This window comes from Gouania willdenowi, chromosome 5, assembly GCF_900634775.1.
Source record: "Gouania willdenowi chromosome 5, fGouWil2.1, whole genome shotgun sequence".
In the NCBI taxonomy this organism is placed as follows: domain Eukaryota; kingdom Metazoa; phylum Chordata; class Actinopteri; order Blenniiformes; family Gobiesocidae; genus Gouania; species Gouania willdenowi.
Genome location: NC_041048.1, coordinates 38,789,668 through 38,811,235, shown reverse-complemented (window position 1 = coordinate 38,811,235; position 21,568 = coordinate 38,789,668). Strand labels below are relative to the sequence as shown.

General features: G+C 38.8%; 1 protein-coding gene across 2 annotated transcripts in view; it reads right to left on the bottom strand.

Annotated features, from left to right (window-relative positions):
- Positions 1 to 21,568, bottom strand: part of sulf2a (sulfatase 2a) — a 96,282-nt gene that overhangs the window by 7,709 nt on the left and 67,005 nt on the right. For both annotated transcript variants that reach the window (XM_028446991.1, XM_028446992.1), the window contains exons 6-18: positions 21,003 to 21,172; positions 15,651 to 15,801; positions 12,702 to 12,877; positions 12,412 to 12,540; positions 12,149 to 12,205; positions 11,911 to 12,040; positions 10,004 to 10,208; positions 7,222 to 7,483; positions 5,494 to 5,590; positions 5,334 to 5,422; positions 5,195 to 5,254; positions 4,901 to 5,070; positions 225 to 367 (exon numbers count right to left, since the gene is read on the bottom strand). In XM_028446991.1, coding sequence (XP_028302792.1) covers positions 225 to 367; positions 4,901 to 5,070; positions 5,195 to 5,254; positions 5,334 to 5,422; positions 5,494 to 5,590; positions 7,222 to 7,483; positions 10,004 to 10,208; positions 11,911 to 12,040; positions 12,149 to 12,205; positions 12,412 to 12,540; positions 12,702 to 12,877; positions 15,651 to 15,801; positions 21,003 to 21,172 — 1,839 coding nt within the window. The remainder of the gene's footprint in view (positions 1 to 224; positions 368 to 4,900; positions 5,071 to 5,194; positions 5,255 to 5,333; positions 5,423 to 5,493; positions 5,591 to 7,221; positions 7,484 to 10,003; positions 10,209 to 11,910; positions 12,041 to 12,148; positions 12,206 to 12,411; positions 12,541 to 12,701; positions 12,878 to 15,650; positions 15,802 to 21,002; positions 21,173 to 21,568) is intronic.

Genomic DNA, 21,568 nt, shown 5'->3' with positions numbered 1-21,568 from the left:
CACTCTGCTTGTAAAAATATCTCTGATTTGCTGAAAAGTCACGTCTCGCTTTTTGTTTTCTAAAGCTCAAATACAGAGTCCAGACAAGGAGCAGAGGTCCAGAGTCCTCTCAGAACACTTTAAATTACAATATGATCAAAGGTTAGCAAACTTACACACTGCAGCTTTAACATTAATCGTAGTGTTACGGTAAAGAAAAGCTGTGTGTCTGTGTAAGTTCATACCTGGTATGGGTCGGTGTTGAGATCAAAATACTCCAGGAAGCCCGTAGCAAACTCACAGAAGAGGAAGTTGTGCGTGTCGTTGATGGTCCTGAGGCACCAGTATGTGTTGTTATTGGCACTGGTGCATGCACAGAATGGTCCCACTGAGGCATTACCGTAGGTCGGGGTTGGTCAGGAACAGAAACGAGACAAGAAGAAGAAAAACACTTTCTCTCAGTCGCTCTCAAAATGTTGTTATCAACTTCACTGCAGAGGAAATAAACAGTCAGACGTTACCTCGCTGAACCGTACAACTGACACAAAATGTCACTTCAGTGCACAGAGGGCGTCGTGTCACTTTTTCCATTCAGTGATCAGTTATTGCCCATCAGCGCAATAGTGGACTCCACCAAACTGGGTCAGGGCCGACATGTTTCACTAACTTTCAATCCTCAAAAACCAAAGACAGAGTTTATGTTTTAATATTGGAATATCTGAACCTTATTTAACCTGGTCCTGGAGGGCCACAGTCCTGCTTGATTTGGACGTCTCTCTGCTTCAACACACCTGAATTTGATTAAGGTGTGGTCATACAGCTCCACAGAAATCCTGGTAATGAGTTTCTCTTTATAATCGAGTGAATGTAAAAGCTGCAGGACTGAGTTAGGAGTAAGATCAGCGTCGCTCTAAAACAACAGAGTTTATGTGACGCTGTGGCTGCAAACATGGGCCACATGCAGCCCTCGGCCTAATTATGTTTGGCCCAGAAAATAAAGAAACAAAATGAAAATAAAATAAGAAAGAAATACAAGAAAATGACAGAAAAATACAAGAAAATTACAGAAAATTAGACAAAACTATACAGAAAAAATGCACAAACTTACTCCAAATACACACAAAATTATATAAAATTATATTATTACACCACAATAACAGAAATACTAATAAAATGAATCCAAAACACACAAAAACAACAGCAAAAATACACAAAATAACAGCAAAAAGACAAGAAAATAACAAAAAATTACATAAAACACAAAGAATACATAACATAACATAACAGCAAAAACACACAAATCACTGATCAGCAGCAAAATACACAAAATAACAGCAAAAATACACAAAACAATAAAATACACTAGAAAACATACAAAATGAATAAAAAATATACACAAACAAATATGACAAAAAAAAACCTTTTGCTGTTTCATGTATTAATGCTCATACTGGTTATTACTTTAAATGCTGACATGAATATTAATATTGTGGCCCTCGGATCAGATATAATGACATTTTTGTGGCCCTTTTAGTGATGAAAGTTTCCAATCCCTGGTCCTAATAATCAGAGTCAGCTCTGACAGGAAGTAAACAATCTTTAAAGTGGGAATGAACACTGGGAAGGTTCAAATAATGCTCTCTGAGCCATTCTGTGTAGCAAATGTAGGAGTTAAAATAGAACGACTGCTTGTGACCATTTGTGGGGTCAAATCCACGGGTTATAAAATGATGTGTGGTCTGCTCAGCCATGGCAGATGGATGTTTGGACAGAGCTATTGATAACCCACTCCACACACTGCTGGTAAATACACAAACAGTGTGTGGTGGTGCTGCAGTTGTTTGATGCTGACAGGTGTTACCTACACACATTAAACCTGTTGGGGCGACAACTTTTACACAGAAACACTTTATTCTTCAATAAACAGCTTTGTTTATAGACATGACTAAATGTATTTCCTCTGCAGTGAAACCATTCATAACTTTAGCAAAGCTGATGAAATGCAACCATGTTTGTTCTTCAGTTCTAATGCAGTGTTTAATCTTTATTATTTTGTTTTATAGTTTTACCCCATAAACATATATATATATGTGTATATATAACAGTGAGATATGGAGCTTTCTCTGAATAGTCACAGAAATGTCATGGATGCAGACCATCACAGATTAGGAATGTCTATATATTTGTATAAGAAAAAATAACAAGCATACTTAGAGGCTCAGATTTTTTGGTTCAAAACTTTTATTTCCTTTTGATCGGTATACAGTATGCATACCGTCCCAACAGGTCCACCTCGGACGCCATCACCACTGCCTTCCACACTTCCTTCTCTCACCTGGAGAATATAGACTCCTACATCAGGATGCTCTTAATCGACTACAGCTCAGCCTTCAACCGGTCATTCCCCACATGCTCACCCAAAAACTCTTTTCCCTCGGACTTCACTCCACCCTCTGTGATTGGCTGCTGGACTTTTTGACTGACAGGCCTCAGTCTGTCAGGATTAGGAACACAACCTCAGCCAGCATCCGCACTAATGTTGGCACCCCACAGGGCGGTGTCCTCAGCCCCGTCCTCTACACCCTGTTCACTCACGACTGTGACGCCTCCCACAAGGACAACACCATCATGAAGTTTGCAGACGACACCGTAGTGATAGGATGTATCACTGGTGGAGACGAAGCGGCCAGAGGAGAACAACCTCACCCTCAACACGGACAAGACCAAGGAGATGATAGTGGACATGAGGAAGGAGAGGCGCTCTCATCAGCCACTGTCTATCCGTAAACAGGAAGTGGAGAGGGTGAGCAGTATAAAATACCTGGAGGTCCACATCAGTGAGGACTTCACCTGGTCCCTCAACACCACAGAGCTGGTGAACAAGGCTCAACAGCGGCTGTATTTCCTGAGGAGGCTGAGGAATTTTGACATGCCACCAAAAGTCCTCACCAAATTGTATATCTGCATCATTGAGTCCATCCTCACCAGCTGTACCACCGTGTGGTACGGCAACACCACGGCCATGGACCGCAAACGCCTGCAGAGAGTGGTGAAGACAGCATCTAAGATCACCAGGACGCCACCCCCTCTCTGCAGAGCATCTACAGAGTTCACAGCAGAGCTGGCTCCATCATTGAAGACCCCATACACCCCCAACACAGTCTGTTCACACTTCTACCCTCTGGACGGAGGTACAGAAGTGTGAAATGCAGGACCACCAGACTGAGGAACTCCATCTTCCCCTCTGCTATCAGACTCCTCATCAGCCAGTAGGACTGGATATATTTCACTATGCACAATGCACAATTTATATTTATATTTTACTTTTACTTTTCTACCTTGTACATATTTATATTTATCTTTATTACTTTTTAAATATTTATAATTATTGTTGCTATACTATATGTTTTCTTTGTCTGTTCTTGTTTTTTTGTGGCATCCAGTGTAGTGAGAAAAATAGAAATTTCATTGTACAGGGAAACATGTTTCTTTACTGTGCACATGACAATAAACACTTCTTTGAATCTTTTCTAATCAAATATCAAAATTGTGCCAAACATGCTAAATACGGGGAATTGAGTTAACAAGTGTTATTAAAGTCGTACTTCACTGCTGTATTTACACTAAATGATCCTACTGAAATCATGCAAGATTTTGTACGAGATTTGACGTCTGTCCGTTTGCTAAACTTGCTACCAGCTACGCATTACACCATCTGTTTTGTGTGTAAATGTGTGATACTATCCCGATCTATGTGTGTCACATAGCCATTTACATATCAGGAGGTAAACGCAATCATATTGCGTCATATTTTGCAAGAGAAATTGAGCATCGCATTAGTTCAGGCAGGCACAGAAGAAGTCAAGCTAGCCCCGCCCCTTCATCTGTCAGTAGCAGTTACCAACTGACAGCATCCATCCCCTAATCAGTAAATCATCCAGCTGATCATGTTCTACGCTTTCCATTGGTTAGAGTTTGTCTCAGCGCTGCATTAAAAACACAGCAACACGCCTACTTCCACACGCTTCATCTGCTAACGCCTCGCAACCCACCCCCACCCCAGCTCGTCCTCTTCTGTCTAATTAAACACTATCTTTTGTTGCCATCTAAACATCTGTGCTGTTCCAGGGGGTCTGGCTGACCGCTCGCTCTGCTTATGCCTCTCCATGTAGCTCATGGAGAAGTGAATGGGAGCTCCCTTCACTTTGGGCTTTCCACGCAGCTGCTGGAAAGAACAGAGCCTTACCAAATCTAAAATGCATGCTCAATAAAGCTATTTGACTAAAGTGATCCTGACTGATCAGGTGGTAGAGGGGTTGTCTTTCGATCGAGAGGTTGGGGGTTTGATCCCAGCCTATACCTGTCTATGCGTTGAAGTGTCCTTGGGCAAGACTCTGAACCCTAAGTTGCTCTCAGTGGTTGACTAGCGCCTTGCATGGCAGCTCAGTCCCATTGGTGTGTGAATGGGTGAAAGAGTTGATATTGTAAAGTACTTTGAGATGACTTCAGTGTGGGGATAAAGCGCTATATAAATCATGTCCATTTACCATTTAAAAATATTGCATATTCTGATTTTGGAGGACAATTCAGTTTGTTTCTCCCTCCGTAATTCACCCCCTCAAGACATTTCAAACTGTACCACTCTGGACTCAAAATTAATCCCTTCAGATTTCCTTTTCATGATAAAATTACTTTTAGCAGTAAAATTTTCATTATTACATGAACTATTTTCTTTACTTTCATTTTAAAGTATCTTTGAGCTTTTTGAAAAGTGTATAAAAATAAAGATATTATTATTTTTTCAATGTGTTTTCTGTGATCACAGAAAATTGGAGCCGATTTGCAAAGATACATATGAAGGCTCAATGCCGTTCCATCATAAATGCTAATAATAGCTAGTGCTAGGCGTGTTATTCCTTACTTGTCCAGAAGGGGGCGGTCTGCCAGTGGTGGTTGTCGTGGGTGAAGCAGGTGAGACCAGGCATGCTGCATGTGTCGTTGTTCTGGAGCCTCTTCAGGAACTTACGGATCTTCTTCCTGCGTTTCTGCTCCTTCTGAAGCCACTGGGCTTTCTGCTTGGACGCCATTTTGCTACAAACACAAGTCACTGAACACTCAGCAACATGTGACAACATGCATTCACGCGTTCACGCGTTCACGCATTCACGTGTTCACGCATTCACGTGTTCACGCATTCATGCTCACTCAGATTTACCTGAAAGAGTGCGTACGTCCCATTTTGAGCCGGAACATGTTTTTATTCTCAGGTAGATTCCTGCAAATGTCAAAGAGAACATTGTTGGTGTTCCGTCTAACAGTTGGTCAGTCAAACTTTACGAAAGAGAAAAACTAACCCAGGACAGTGGCACTCATTCGGCCGCACTCTTTTCAGGTGACCTTTGACTTCACGGAGGTTCTTGATTTTCGTCTGCAACGTTTCAATCTAAAACAGTAACACAACTCATTACATGCTGTTAATACACCACATGACATTAGCTCATTTTATTAGCATACCTCATGCTCGATGTGGAGCTTGTGGTCCTTCCATGCTTGGAGGGATTTATAAAGGCCTCCATCACATTTAACCGTGTCATTCATCAGGATGGAGCATCTAAAGAACACAAAGAAAATAAAATAAAATTACTTTTTGATCATGTTTGTGATATAGTGTTTTAAATTACGAGTAGTGCTATAGTGATGAGATTCGCCATCTCAGATACTTTCATACTTTATATTTCAGAAAGTGAAAGTATAAAATAGAGTTATTTGATGCTGTTTTCAATCAATTACTAGACATTTCAAGTGAATTCCTGGCAACCCCACATGGGGTCATGACCCAAAAGTTAAAAACACTTTTATTATTATACCACTATCATTATATGGAGAAAAGAAGAGTGGGTACTTTATTTATTATGGATCTCTGGTATCACATGTCAAAAACTCATCAGTTAACTAGCAGCACAGATCATTTTTCTCACAAGCTAACAAGTGGAAAACATTGTGTATCACTAGTTAAATAGTCCTGCAATACACTTTTACTAGCTGAGATGTATAATAGTCACACATCATGTCACTGCTTAACTAACACTAGTTGAATTAATTTTGTTCCAATAACTCACTGATGAGTAAAATGTGTGTGTTACTAGTTAATTTGTTAATGTTTCTGGCTACAACTAGTTCACAAGACAGAAAAATAAAATGCATGCACATGTTAACACGTAAAGTGAGAAACTAGTTGACATGGAGGTTCACAATAGACCCAAACTAGTTAACCAGTAATCACTGTCCCTATTACTTATTAACATGTTGCATTTCCTGAGCAAACACGGTCACTACTTAACTAGTGCAAATGAAGCAGTTGAGACAGGAACAAAATCCTGAGTTTTCATTGGTTGTCATGTATCATTATGGACTGGGGAGCCAATAGGAAGCCTTGGTGGAGGCTCCTCCCACCTTAACACATTTTTGTTTCTGTAACTATTTAACGAGTGATTATTGTTCCTTATATTAGTAACCTAATTCACACTTTTAGTAAATACTCCTGAAAATGTGGTGAAATGGGGTTTTAAAAACCACAAAAAATGGTTAAAAGTTGCATATTAGAGTGTCCAAAAACGATGGTGGGTGGGGTAATATAATTTATAAAGTAGGAACAATTGTTTAAACTGGCAAATTATGGACATGAGAAATCGTGATTGTGGTTAAATTGGCTAAAATAAGCATGAAATATGATGAAAAGAGTTTAAAAGTGATAATAATGGGTCAACATGTGCAACATTAGGGGGGAAAGTGGTGGAAAGGGTTTATAAGTGCCGAAAGTGGAAGAAATGAGCAGAAGAGTAATTGAAATCTGATGAAGTAGTGGCAGAAATGGGAGTAATGTTGCAAACATTTATTAAAAGGAGCAAAAATATGGCAAGAAAAAGTGATAAAAATCGGTTAAAATATGGCAAGTTTGGTGTAGATGCAGAAAAAGAAAAAAAATTCTTAGTTTCTTGAATGCATCTGGAGACCCACACCCAGTGTCTCATGACCCCACGGTTGAGAACCCCTGCACTAGAAATCAGCGCACGCGCACACACACACACACACACACACACACACACACACACACACACACACACACACACACACACACACACACACACACACACACACACACACACACACACACACACGCACACGCACACGCACACGCACACGCACACACACACACACACACACACACACACACACACACACCTGTAGGTGACTTTGAGTCCAGCAGGGTGTGTGAGTGTGTTGCTGGTGCTGGGTCTGGTGGTGACCCCCATCCCACTGAACTCCTCAACTTCTTCTTCTTCATTCCATCCTCCCGTCCCAGGGTCTCCGGTCCAGCTGCTGTTCTTCATTCCCATTGGCTGGTAACCCTCCTCCAGGTCCACCGCGTACAGGTCTCCGTCTACTTCAAATGAGATGGAGCGGGCCCAGCGCTTCCTGGACACGTCCTTACTGGATTTTGTCTCTGTGGAAGAAAGAACACATGAATGTGACTTTAGTCTAGGGCTGTATTTGGACCCTGAGGCTAAGAATGAACTTCATTATTTGATTAGGGACACTGTATAACCTAGAAACATATGCTGCGTTCAAGACAGCTCCAAAAACACAGGTTTGTTTAAATATGTAAACGGAAGTGTGATATGTTATTATTATGTAGTTACATTTTTCACTGTACATTTCCTTTCATTTGTTCTGTTTTAGGGTGACATTTGAACATTCTGACCAGGGACTACAGATGAAAAATAGCCTTCTGGCTAAATCTGGTACATTTTCTGTATGGATATTAATGTACACAGTCCCTGAGAAAAATTTGTCGAGAACAGTGTTTCTCAAATGGGGGTACGTGTACCCCTAGGTGTACTTGAGAGAGAGAGAGAGACAGTGAAAAATTGACAAATTGTCAGTCTTGTTCCCACCCAAGGGGGAAGTTGACCGGAAATGATCAAAACCATAAAAATAAATATATTCCGGAGCCATTAAATCAGTGTTTTTCAACCATGGGGTCGGGACCCCATGTGGAGTCGCCTAAAATTTCTGTAAAATTATAATATATTTTAGATTTTTTTTAAATATTATTCTTTTTTTAAATTAAAACACACAACCTTAAACAACTGTATTTCTATACAATAATTTAGTGAAATATAAATCTAAAATGCAGTAAAAAATATCTGAGCTCAAACATGACCAAAAACTAGTTCTAGAAAAAAATTATCTTTGGGGTCGCCAGAAATTCTTGATATCAAAATGGGGTCACGATCCAAAAAAGGTTGGGAACTACTGCATTAAATGTGGTGACAACAATAGCGTCATGCATACAGAACCATACAGTCAGTGATTAAAAGCATTTTCAATGCTAAAGCTATGTTATTACCTCCATTACATACTGTAGGCCATATTCTCACCGCCATTTATTTATTTATTCATTTATTTGTTTGACGTTGTTAGCAGGATTACATCAAAATCACATCAGGGAAATGAACTGAGAGGAGACATGTTGAAAAAGACACTTGTGACCTTGTGTGATTTGTAACCATTTTTACCTGCAATTTTATTTTTTATTGTATTCGTTTCATTTGAATTTATTTATTTTGTCTGCCCTTCTATTTCATGATTGTTCAAAAACAAATTAAAAGAAAGTTGCAAAAAAAAAAAAAAAAGAAAAATTACTCAACGGATTTCAGATTTATTTATCTTTTTAAAAATGGGATATTATGTACAGTATGAAATAACATTTTCATGTAAATAAAAGGATTGTAGCCAGGGGGGGGTAATGTCCACCCTCTGTCCCATTAGCATGTTGGTGTTAGCATAAAACAAACATTAGTTATGGAATAAAACACACAGAACGTAATAAAAAGCATACGATAACCGTGAACAGTGATAAATACTGCAGAGATTCAAAAAAATTTGGGCATCATGACAGTTATACATTGTTTATTGTAAAGTGTTAGAGTGCTAATTAAAGTGCTGTAGTGCTAAATTGCTAAAGTGAATAGTTCTACCTCATTACATTGCACATTGCCAGATTATTGTACAGGATTATGAGAATATTACATTGCACACTCCCCTACTTTCCTGATTATTAAACGCTATGTTGGCTATAATATTGTACGATGCATGTATGTATATTTTGACAAACCTTTAACCAAAGATAGACCTTAGGCCATGGAAGACTCCGGATCATCATTGGTAAAATTTCAACAATTCATATCTGGGTTCATAATTAACTGAGCTTTAAGAAATTTGACTCATTTATGTAGCGTTTCATCTGAATCAGATCTGGATTGTGCATTTAATCACGATTTAAATAAAATAAATAAATAAATTGTGACCTACTGTACGATTATTAATGGAGATATACTGTAAATGTCCTCCAAGCCTTTAAGAGTGAACGATCATGACACCATGACCAGGATCATTGAATTCAATAACTGACAAAAGATGAGGTTTGAAGCTTGGTGGAGGTTTGCTCTCTCTGAGTGCTCTTATTTTAAAAAACGTGTCATGTTTTAAGGCCTAATGTGAATCACTTTCAATGCCTTGTTGCAGAAATTTGCAAAATAATATCACCTTTTTGGCCCAATAAAAAAACAACAACAAACTATTCTGAATAATGATTGATTGAATCATACAAACATTAATTATTGTCTTTATAGTAAAAATCCTGATCGGCCATTTTTGGAGATAATTCGACGTCTCGGAAATTTTGGCCTCAGAACTGCAGATTTCAGAGTTGTCTGGAAACTGTACTGTATGTATGTTTATCCACTATAAAGTCAGTTTTGATACTGGATACTTGAACTCCCATCAATATAAAGCTAATTTACTAGAGTACACCACTTGATGGCAGTAATGACACACAGCCTGGTTACTACTGGCCCTGAGAGGCGGGGCTTTGTACCACCACAAGGACAAAAGTCTATCTATACAAACTCTATAATAACATTTACACTAACATTATGTGACAGTGGAAGGACAGACTCACTCTTTAGCAGCCTCTTTTTCTTCAGTAGGAACGTTTTGAACCCATCGTCCTCACAGTGACACTCGTCTGAGTTGGAAGCGAGCGACATGTGAGCGGGGCCGCTGGACATCAGGGCCTGCATACGGGGGGCGGCCAAGAGCCCGGCCATGCCTTTACACTTATACAGCCTCAGTCGGCCTGTTGGCTCCTCCACACACTGCCACTTCTAAAGAAATATACAAAATAAAACACAAGCACATGGAAATATGAGCAACTTCTTCCTGTACATTTCTCACCCTTTCCTGAAAAGTTTGTGCAAACATTTCTCCTTGTTTCAGCTCAATAAAATACCAGATATTCTTTGAAAGGTGAAATATTTCAGGAGTCTAACATGGACTTTAAACAAGCCTTAGAGCAGGGTTGTCAATTACGCCAAAATAAGTTTGATCTCAAGTGACCCACACATTTTATGTGAAAAAACAAGTAATTTCAACATTAATGTGCCCTAGTTTGCACTTCTACGTATATATAATATACAAAATATGTAAGAAACCTAGAATATTCTCACAATAACTGATAAATATTAGTCCCAACAGGATCTTCACTTTAAATTTCCTAGATTTTTTTAAATTATTTATTTAATTTAATAATTTAAGGAAAACTGAAGGATTTGTATGAATTTGGAGGTTTTTTTTTTTTGTTTTTTTTTAAAAAAACACTAAAAAAAACTGCAATCATGCAATATAATAATATAATGAGTTTCATTTACACAATGATTCATGTTTTCTCCATAATTTTTACTTTGTTGAAATTGGCTGAATTGGATGCTACAAAGTGCCAGATTTGGACCCTGGGCCATGAGTTTGACAAATGTGCCTTAGAGCAGTGGTTCTCAACCTTTCCAACCCCCAAAAATAAATGTTCCAGAGAGCGGGGACCCCCACTGGACCTGAAGGTGGTTGAACACAGACATGAACATTGAAGAACAGTCATGTGGAGACAGGATCATCTATAAGGGGGAATAAAGGGGAGAGATTTTCGGGGTCCATCCATAAAGTCAGTAAAATGATGGTCCATTGTTCTATGAATCTGTGATAACCACATTTATTTATTCATCTGAATAATATCCACTGTTATCCAGGAACGTTTATTATTATTTGTGCCATAGTATATAGTCATCTTAAAGATGTAAATCCTTGTTTTAATCGAAAATAAAATGGGTTAAAAGTGACCAAAAATTGTGGAAAAGGTGGTGAAATGGTATTTTAAAAACCACAGAAATTGGTTAAAAGTTGTAAACTAGAGTGGCAAAAACAGACAGAAAAAGTGGTAAAAAGGTTCAACATCTACATATTGGCTTAAAAGTGGCAGAAATGGGGGGAAGGGGGTAATATCACTTGTTAGTTTAAACTGACATATAATGGGCATGACAAATCATGAATTTGGTTAAATTGGCAAAAATAAGCATGAAATATGGTGAAAAGAGGTTAAAAGTGACAATTAGGTGGGAAAGTGATGAAAAGGGTTTATAAGTGCAGAAAATGTCTTGAAAGTGGAAAGAATGTGTAGAAAAGGCATTGAAATTTGATGGAGAAGTGGTTGAAATGGGAGTAATGTGGTAAAAACGCATTAAAAGGAGCAAAAATATGGGAAGAAAAAGTGATGAAAATAGGTAAAAATATGGAAAATTTGGTGGAGTTGCAGAAACGGGGTAAAAATAGGCAAAAATGGGCTCAAATTGTTCCTGACTCCAAGGTTGAGAACCCCTGCCTTAGATGGTTGCAGAGAGAACATTTTTTAACAAGAATCCTGAGAGAAGAGGGACTTAATATGAGATTGGATTAAAAAGTAAAATGCTAATTCTGGCCCAGTATTTCACTCTCCTGAGACTTTATTAATCCGTTTCCCTGCAGGTGGAGGACCCGTACCTGTCCTGGCTGCTGGCAGGAGGTCTGGTACTCAGCTTTTTGGCACAGGTCCTTGACACGCTGGTATTTTGGGAGGAAGTTCTCCTCCTGTGCCACTTCCTTCCCATCAGATCGACTGTGCGGAGGCTTCCTGAAAACACAGGGGAAACATGATTGTTTTTCTCGAGAAGTGAAAGACAAAGAGCTTTGATGCTGCCAGGAAACACACGCCGCTAAAGGTCACTCAATAAAAACCTACCCTCGCTCTACGAGGAACGAGTCTCTCCAGGTTTTCCCTTTTCTGTTCAACTGGAACCTGCAGAACATTTGACCATAATTAGATGTATTTCTCATGACGTGACATGTCTAATGTCTTTATATCATTTTCAGTCATTCATAGAAAGCTAAAGACAGAGTTTAACAATGAAAGGTTTGACCGATTGCTTTTATCGACACAGAGCTTTTCGTCTTTGTCTCTGTAAATGTCATGCATGCGTTTGTTGAATGCAGAGCGTTTCTCACCGATTCACTGGTTTCTCAGTGTCCAGCAGCTTCAGAATAGACTTCCCGTCCATTTCTGCAGGAATATCAACACCAGCCATATCCAGCAGCGTGGGCGCCAGGTCAATATTCAGCACGATGTGAGTGTTACTGCAGCAGCACAACAGGAAGAAAAAAAAAACAAAATTTATCACACTGCGCTTTAATCGGACGTTATGCAACGTTGGCGTCCGTCCACCCACTGCTGAGAAAAGTCTCAGGATCTCAGAGGCTGCTCTGTAGTGATTGGCATACAGCGGTGAGTCACTCACATGGCGCCTTGCTCCACGTTAGGGCCTCGTACGAAGAAGGGAACGCGGATATCGAACTCGTAAGGCATGGATTTGCCCTTCACCAGGCCGAACTGACCAATGTGGTAGCCGTGGTCCGACGTGTAGATGATGAAGGTGTTGTCCAGTTCTCCCGTCTCCACCAACATGTTGTACACCTGTGTTGGATTTGGAAAGTTACAGTCAGCTTCATAAATAACGTCATTTCATAAATTGCAGTTTCATAAAGTACATTTAAATCAGGTTAACAGTCTAGTATTTCATTTATGCTCTAAATTTGCTATTAAGAAGATTATTTAGATGAAATAACCAGGGTTTGGACTAATTACATTTTAAAATTACAATTACGTTTTCAAGCATCTATGTTCAATGAAAATGATTACATTGACCAGCAATTTTTGCAATTACAACTTTTTATTTTTACAATTACTGAACCTTTAATAAATTACCCCATATAACATAACCTTCCCTTGTGTTAGCTTTCTGTTAGCATGTCTTAAATAATCTCATCTGTTTCTCTTGGTTATTTGACATAGTTAGGCTTCCTTTTCCATGTAAATATTAGTATTCATGACTTTGTTGATGGAATCGAAGCGATTTCAATTTTTAAACGGTGAAATGATCCCCAAGACAACTGAAAGGTAAAGTTGATATGAAACTGTTTCATAATTTTTAACTTACGTATATACTGTAGCTATAGAACTGTAACATGGTTCTACAGTTTGGTGTTTGATTAAATTGTAAATGACAGTTTTTACAGAACGTTCATGCAAATTACAACTACAAAGTCAATTATCTGAACTCAATTACAATTCAATTACGATTATGACAAAAAGAGATTTTATCAACTGCAATTGTAATTACATCATAATTGTAATGAATGATTAATTACATGATTACAATTGTAATTGACCCCAACCCTGGTTGAAACATTCACAGCACTTAATGAATAAAGATTTGTGTGTTTACATTTAAATCAGGTTAACAGTCTAGATTGTATTTCTGCTCTAAATGTGTTATTAAGAGAAGATTATTTAGATTAAATACCATGATAAGTCAATATTACTTCCAACATTTGCTGCAAATCCCTTGTATATAATCTATCAGCCTGAAAAATTGAACCCATTGACATCAGCAGACGCTCTGCTCGTCTCTTACTGCAGTGGGCGTCACCTCCTCATATTCCCTCCGTATTGTCTTCTAAGGGTGAACTACAGGCTTAATTAATTTCAGGTCAGGTGTTTGACCTGATTCTGCCTTCATATAATTGTTATGATGCAATTAATTATTTTCAATCCACACAGTGAAGCGCAGATTGACAATAATTGTGTTTTGAAGCATTTTGAGTTATTATATTACCGGTATAATAACATTACCTAAAACAATATAATTAGCAGCCCAGTTTCACAAAATAAAAACAATATTTCTAACGTTTCGCCAAAGTATAATTGCGCTGTGAACGTCTTTCCAGTAAAGGTTGTTTTGGAGTCTTGTAACTCTTGTTAAATCTCAATCCGTGAGCAGGAAAATGGACGCTCCACCTCTGCATTCCTTTGTTGTTTCACGTCTAAAGTGGCACTGATACGTTTTTACGTTTAATGCTAAGAAATGTCCCGGTCTCCTCTTCTGTTCACGACATGTTTTCTTGGAAAGATGTGGTCAGGTGACCATGTACGTCACATCCTGTGACGTGTAATTGAGGACAAAGTGTTTCCATTGAGCTATTGCTCTATTTTCCAATATGGAAACGTCTGAAAAACCTCCTCATGAAAGTGTAAAAACCTTTGAGCGATATTTGAAGTTTTTTTGTGAAGTCAAGTGTTTCCATTACCAGTTTTTATTGAACTATTTAGATTTTGTGCATTTCCAAGGGCAATGGAAACACAGTTAATGACATGACATTTTATGCTGTGTATGTAGGGATTAAAAAGCGATGCATTTTAATGAGTTATCACATTACCCACAACCCAAACCCAGAATTTTTGTGGCCATACCAGCCTGTCATTAGACCTCTGAAGCTAAGCAGGTCTGGGCCTGGTTCGTAGTTGGATGGAGACCACTGAGAATTCCAGGTGCCACAGTGGAGGACAGTCACCCCAGTGGTATCTGTCATTGTGTCCTTGGGCAAGGCACTTCACCCACATTGCCTAGTATGAATGTAGTGTGTGAGTGAGTGTTGGTGGTGGTCGCAGGGGCAGATGGCGCACTATGGCAGCCTTGTCTCCGTCAGTCTGTGGCTACAATAGTAGCTTACCACCACTAAGTGTGGAGTGAAAGAATAATCAGTTATTTCTGTAAAGCACTTTGAGTGTCCAAAAAACTTCTATATAAAATTGATGCATTATTATTATTATTAGAATCAAGTGTTGTAATAACATATAATGCTTGAAACACAATGAGGTTTAAAGTTGTGCTATGCAGCATGAAAAAAATATGGAATTTGTGGCGACACGCACGAAAAGTCAAACTATTTCTGTGACAGTTTCATGTTTCTCTGTGAGATTGACTTATGATTGAATGATTAGGAAGTTTTAGAGAACTATTTCTACATGCTGAAACCTTCTATAAACCACTTTACTAATGTGGTGGGGCTCTGGATCTCCAGGAATCAAGATTGTTTTGTCAGCCGAAATTACTTTTGGTGCTTTGAAAAGATTCCAATCTTTTGCAATATTACTCAAAGCAGATATAGTGAAAAACATGTCACTGGTGTGTCCAAATATCTATGGATGTAACAGCCTGACCATATCTCGTGCTCAATGGCTCAGATCAATTCTGCGAGTTCCAGGAGATAAAAGCTTGAACAATTTATCCGTAGCGTGGGTGAATACATCACATTGTCAGAACAAGCACACGTCTCTGAGGAGTTGGAGGCTGTCTGAGGTAATGCGTAACGTTTCTGCCTCTGCCTGAACATGGATCTGTGCAGACCTTCTCTACGCTGTCGTCCACAGACAGCAGCGTTTGCATCCTGCGGCGCTGGAGCATGTTGGTGAACTGCATGTGGACGGGCTTCATGGGGCCAGTGTAGCGCATGATCCAGTGCTTGTCTGGGTTCGGGGCGTAGTTGTAGCTGGGGGTTCTGCAAAAAAATACAAAAGAAAAGTGGTTTTTTTTAATGTCAAGGGATCCTTCACTGTTTTTACAAATGTGGCATAAAACCTTTGAAATGTATTTTGTAGATCTATGCCTAACAAAACACGTTATTTTGCATTACGTGTTTTATTCACTTTTAAAAATCTGAATCAGAATCAGCTTTAATTTGTCATTGCACATGTTACAGAGCAACAAAATTACATTTCAGTTTCATCCCGTCCAAGAAAGACAATCACAGATAACAATGGAGGACAAGGGCGGGAGAACGCGCATGCAGCCTCTTGTGGGAGCTTCATCCACCTCTCCTGTAGCTTGCAGGGAGGGAGAGTAGGTTGAAATATATTCCCTTTGCTTCATTTCTGATACAGTCAGATAACGTGTGACGACCTTGAGTAGATTTGGTTCAGAAACAAAGTTCCAGGTGGCGGTGGCGGAGAGGAGGCGGGCATTCAACTTCTCCAAGGTGGAATCAATTCCTTGAATACGTTCCAGTCTGAGTGTTGAGAGCCCTGCTCCATCCTTTAGAAATGACTGGCAGCATTCCCAAAACAGCTGCTGACAAAACAGGGACTTTGCGATAGGTCAAAAAGCTGCCAGCTCCAATCAGCAGCATGCCTGCTACCATAATTCTAATCATGTAGATGTCTTTCACGTTTTCAACAGACACACAACTTGCCACTTGTTCCAAGGGTCGAGCGCATTTCCACCCGCAAAACGTACTGCACGGACAGGCGGGCTCACCACTACCTGTTCTTTTTGTTGAAAAATGGGACTACTTTACACTTTTAGAGACTGCGTTCCGCCATCTTTAAATCACAGGTTTGATGATATCACATGGCCACACTTCCTGTAAACATCCTATTGTTTTCTATTGGAGTGAAACCTTCAGCCTGATTTTTAGATCATTTAGCAGCTTTTAAAATCATTTAGCAGTTTTTTCGGTTAAAATGATAACTGACAAGCTGCTTTTGGTTTCCCTAAATTACGTGTCAAACTCGAAGCCCGGGGGGGTCAAATCCGGCCGTTTAGAGCATCTAATTTGGCCCGCAGAAGAAAGTGAAAATGACAGAGAAAACATGAATTATTGTGTAAATTACCAAATACTCCAGTTGTAGATATCTCAAATAATCCAGTTTAATAAGCTCTACAATATTTTTAGGTATTTTTCCTTTGTTTATATCACATGAATGCAGTCATTTTATTGCAAATTACAAATCTTGCAATTGCTTGTAAAAATTGGTATGAAAATCAAGAATTTTTTAAGTGAAGTTCTATTGAAAACTAAGGTACAATGATGATGACAATGCTCTTTTTTTCCTCACCTAAAATTGAGTTTAAACAGGTCTGGATTTGGCCCCTGAACTAAGAGGAGTTTGATGTCCCTACTCTAAATAATGAAAAAAAGTTAAAGATGTCGACGTAACTCCCACCCAAAAGGACTTTTATCCTTAGGGTTTCTGCGTCTTCAACATTCCGGGATTTGCTCGCTAACTTCAGCCATCAGAGCATGTCAGCGCACTGAGCTTTTCTTCTCTGCTTCACTGTCTACTACCAAACCGCAGAGTTGGAACTGTCGCCCCCTGCAGTCATAGATTATTTTTCGGGTCTCAGCTGTTTTTATACTCTTTCGTTAAACAAAAAAGATACTTTGACATCTTTAACTTCTCCTGATTATTTAGAGCAACCAAAAGCAGCAAAAGTTGTAATTTTGACTGAAAAAGCTGCAAAATGATAATAGATGATCACTCCAATAGAAAACAATGGTATGTTTACAGGCAGTGGGGCCGTGTGACATCATCAATCACATGATTTCAAGATGGTGGAACACAGGTTTTAAAACGATAAAGTAGTACTATTTTTAAAAGTTATTAAAACAAATATGATGCAAAATAATACATTTTGTTAGGCATAGATCTTCTAATAAGGATATATCAAAGATTTTAAGCCACGTTTGTAAAAACAGTGGCTTAAATGCGTAAATCATTGGTACGATGGATTGTAGAAAATGTCTCCGTTTGCGAACAACCATTGTGCGCTTCACAATGGATCTGTGCATTCCTTTCTTTGCAAAGTAGCAACAAAACTGTTTATCAAACGCTAAAGTGGTGCTTACATAAGGCATGTATAGAGCAAAGTGTTGCAATCGATGGACCAGCACAAACCCAGCACAGATGGATCAATATTCAACTCCAAGCTATATGGAATTTTAATTATTTCAAAATAAAACCTGCTAAATAGCTAATGAGATCGATTTCACTTCTTAAGCATTGCGAATCTCTCTCAGCTCCATTTGCAATGGCAATCTGTATGAAAGGTACCAAGGTGATGAGCAGGACTGAGCCGCTGGGCTCTCTGTGTGTGGTTGTGCTGATAGGACGGAAGAAGATGGAAAGAGAAAAATAGTAGAAGAAGAAGGCTCTGTGGAAGCATTCCCTGAGGGAGAGCGGATTTATCGGGAACGAGCAATTAAAAGTTAGCACGAAGACACTGGGGCCGAATCTCCTGAATATTCTGTGTATAAAGCTTTTGTGGCACAAGTTAATGATGCTGGAGGGATTAGATTAAGCAAGAGCAGGGAAGTAAAGAAAGAAGGGAAAAGGGTAGAGGTGGGAACAGCAGACTCATTACTGGCCTTGGATACATCCCGAGAGGCTAATATTAGGTCTGCTAATAGCTAGCAGCACCAGACAAGCAGCAAGGAGAACAAAGAGTGAGGAAAGTGATCGGTGAATGTAAAGATGCACAATCGCTAAACACTGTCTTTAATAGTGGCTTACAAAATGATGCCATTTTGAAAAACTTCATATAGATGTTCGGCTAATGCATTTGTGGTCCACTGGCGGCTCTGCCACGTCATTTTGTGTGGCCCTCAATCTAAATGTAATAATTCCAAAAAAAATACACAAGACAAAAGCACAAACCTACAAGACAAGAGCAATAGACAAAGTAACTGAAAAAAAGTCACAAAAAATAGACAAAAGAGACAAAATTACCTCAAAGACACAAAATGATGTAACAATATATAAAACTACAACAAAAATGACTCCAAAACACAATGTAACAACAAAAATGCTAAATTTACTTGTACAACACGCAAGACTACAACAAAAACACACAAAATGACAGAAACACACACAAATCAACTGCAGATATACACAAAATTATTGTAAAAAGACACAAACTAATAGAAAAACATACAAAACAGCAGCACAAATGGTTAAATTTACACAATATTACTTGTAAAATATGAGACAAAAGAAAAAATATACCAAACTACTACAAAAAATGACTCAAATCACACAAAACCACAACAAAAACACACACAAAATAAGAGATACATATACAAAACAACAATAAAAACATTCCAAAATGCATCCAAAAACAATGGAAGCAGACACAAAATGACAAAATGAAGCAAAAACAGGTACAAATGTTTGTACTTTGTACTGTATTTATGCTCAGATCGGTTATTTTTCTAAATGCTGACAAGAATTGTAATATTGTGGCCCAGATGCTCCCCCAGTTTCACAACAGTTGCCCACCGCTGGGCTCAAGTCACCACATGATGCAAACAGTTTGGAACCAATCTTGGGATAAAAAACAGCACAGTACAGCAGGGGACGATGGAGGGAGCTGAGATTATGAAATGTGTGTCATTCTGGGTCATTTCAAAGAGAGTGTGAACGTGTGAATGACTGGCAAAGGCCTGCACAGAGCTGTGAAAGTGGAAATGTAAAAATGTACTCGTGTACATGTTTTCTTTCACCTTCAGCTCATGCCAAATATGCAAATGCAGTCAAACAGTTTACAGCTACTTGTGCCTGTTGTAGAATGTTCCAGTGGCTGTGAAACTTAGTTGTCACAGTGATCAGTAAACCATGGACTTCATGGAGAATAACACGGATCACAAGGGAGAGAAAAACAATGTAGAAGCCATTACATCCTCCATACGCGTCCATAAGACAGAGCTCCTGTCCAATCCCATGTTCTAGATGTTTCTCTGCTCCTTCACGTCTGAAGCTAACGAGACGTGTCATCCTGCAGCTCTGCAGAAGCTACTGATCTACCTTTAAAGATTACAGTGAGTCATTTTAAACATGCTGAACAGAAAGGAGTGGAAGGGGTCTGTTTGAGTCTTTCCAAGCTCACAATGTTGGACAAAACTGTTCTATCAAGTAAAGAATTGGATTATTCTAACAAATGTGTTTTTCATTGAAGAAAACGGTTTACTGCACAAAGCTTAAGGGGGTTCTACCTCACACAACCTGGACATATGTTTACATTTATTTATGCAAAGCTATCACTCTGCCAATTCTTAACCGATCTACACCATTCAAATGTCAAAAGTCTTTCACTTTTTATGTAATAATAAGTTTTATGATTTTAATGTAAACTGCAACATCTGTCAATACTTAAATGCACAATTCCAGCGCCAACATGTTGTTCACTTTCTACTCCTAGACCTATGCACTTTGTAGTGGTTGCACTTTCAAAAAAAAAAAAAAATGTATATTAATTTTTGAAGTGACCCTGTTTGTCATGCTAGAGTGCTTGATTAGGTCTGCTACAGTGTGACAGCTGCTGCTCATGAACTACAAGGAAAAACTGCTGTTAAAGCTTTAATCCTGCAGCTACAGCCACAATTTGTAGCTTAAAATGTTGTTACAATCTTCTTCCTTCTTAAAATGATACTTTTAGTGGGAATGCTTAGCGTTCACCCCTTACTTTGCTTCTCTGTGCAGCTTTAGCTCAGTGTGATCAGAGCCTGCTTCTACCATTCTCAGAACAATCGTCAGTAGATCCTGGTTTGAATCTTGCTCTGCACAATGTCTGTAAATTTGACTGTAATTGTAGTTTGTTAAACCCTCAGTGAGTGAATGTAATGCTGTTCATTCCTACAGATATCTAAGCTTTTGGTAATGTGTACAAAACTTGTGTTCATTGATAATTAACACATACAGCCAAAGGAGTTGGAAACTATTTTTTGTGTTCCCACTTGCATTGTCGTGGCAATGCAATTTAAAAAAAAAAAAAGACTATATATGTCAATTTAACACAGTATTGTTGTGTGTATGAAGCCATTCCTATAACAACAATAAAAATGACTAATTCTGAAGAACTAAAATCCATATACACGAGTTCCTAGAGTTGGAATATAACAAAGACTCAGTGTTCTCGTTCTCTTACATGTGCTGTGATGCGTTCAGGAACATGGCGCTGTATTGAGGGGCGGAGTCTTCTGGGCCGTGTGGAGCTACGTGGCTCAGGACCATCATCACAGGGCGGTGAGGATACATCTTCTTAGACATACGGAAGTAGTTACAACTGTCGTTGGTGATGAGGTCGGTCAGATAGTCCTGTGCAGTGGATAGAGGTCAGTGAATGAGGGCTGCTTATAAATACTGATTAGCCACATACGCATTAGCGAGGCACGACTACATTCTTCAAACATAACGACAACGGAAAGTAGAGGTGCAGTAGAATATGTGTGGCAGGGTTGGGCTCAATTAATTCATTACAATTATGGCGTGATTATAATTGCAATTGTAATTTAAAAAAACGTCTGTAATTAAATTCACTTTGTAATTGAAATTGCCATGAAAATTCTATAATTAGCAAAACTGGGGAACCATGTAACAGTTCTATGTACTGCTCTACACATATGTAGTTAACAATTATTAAAATATGTTTCATATCAAGCTTTCCCACATTTTAGCAACTTAAAAAAAGGCTCAGACGCCCACACCAAAAAT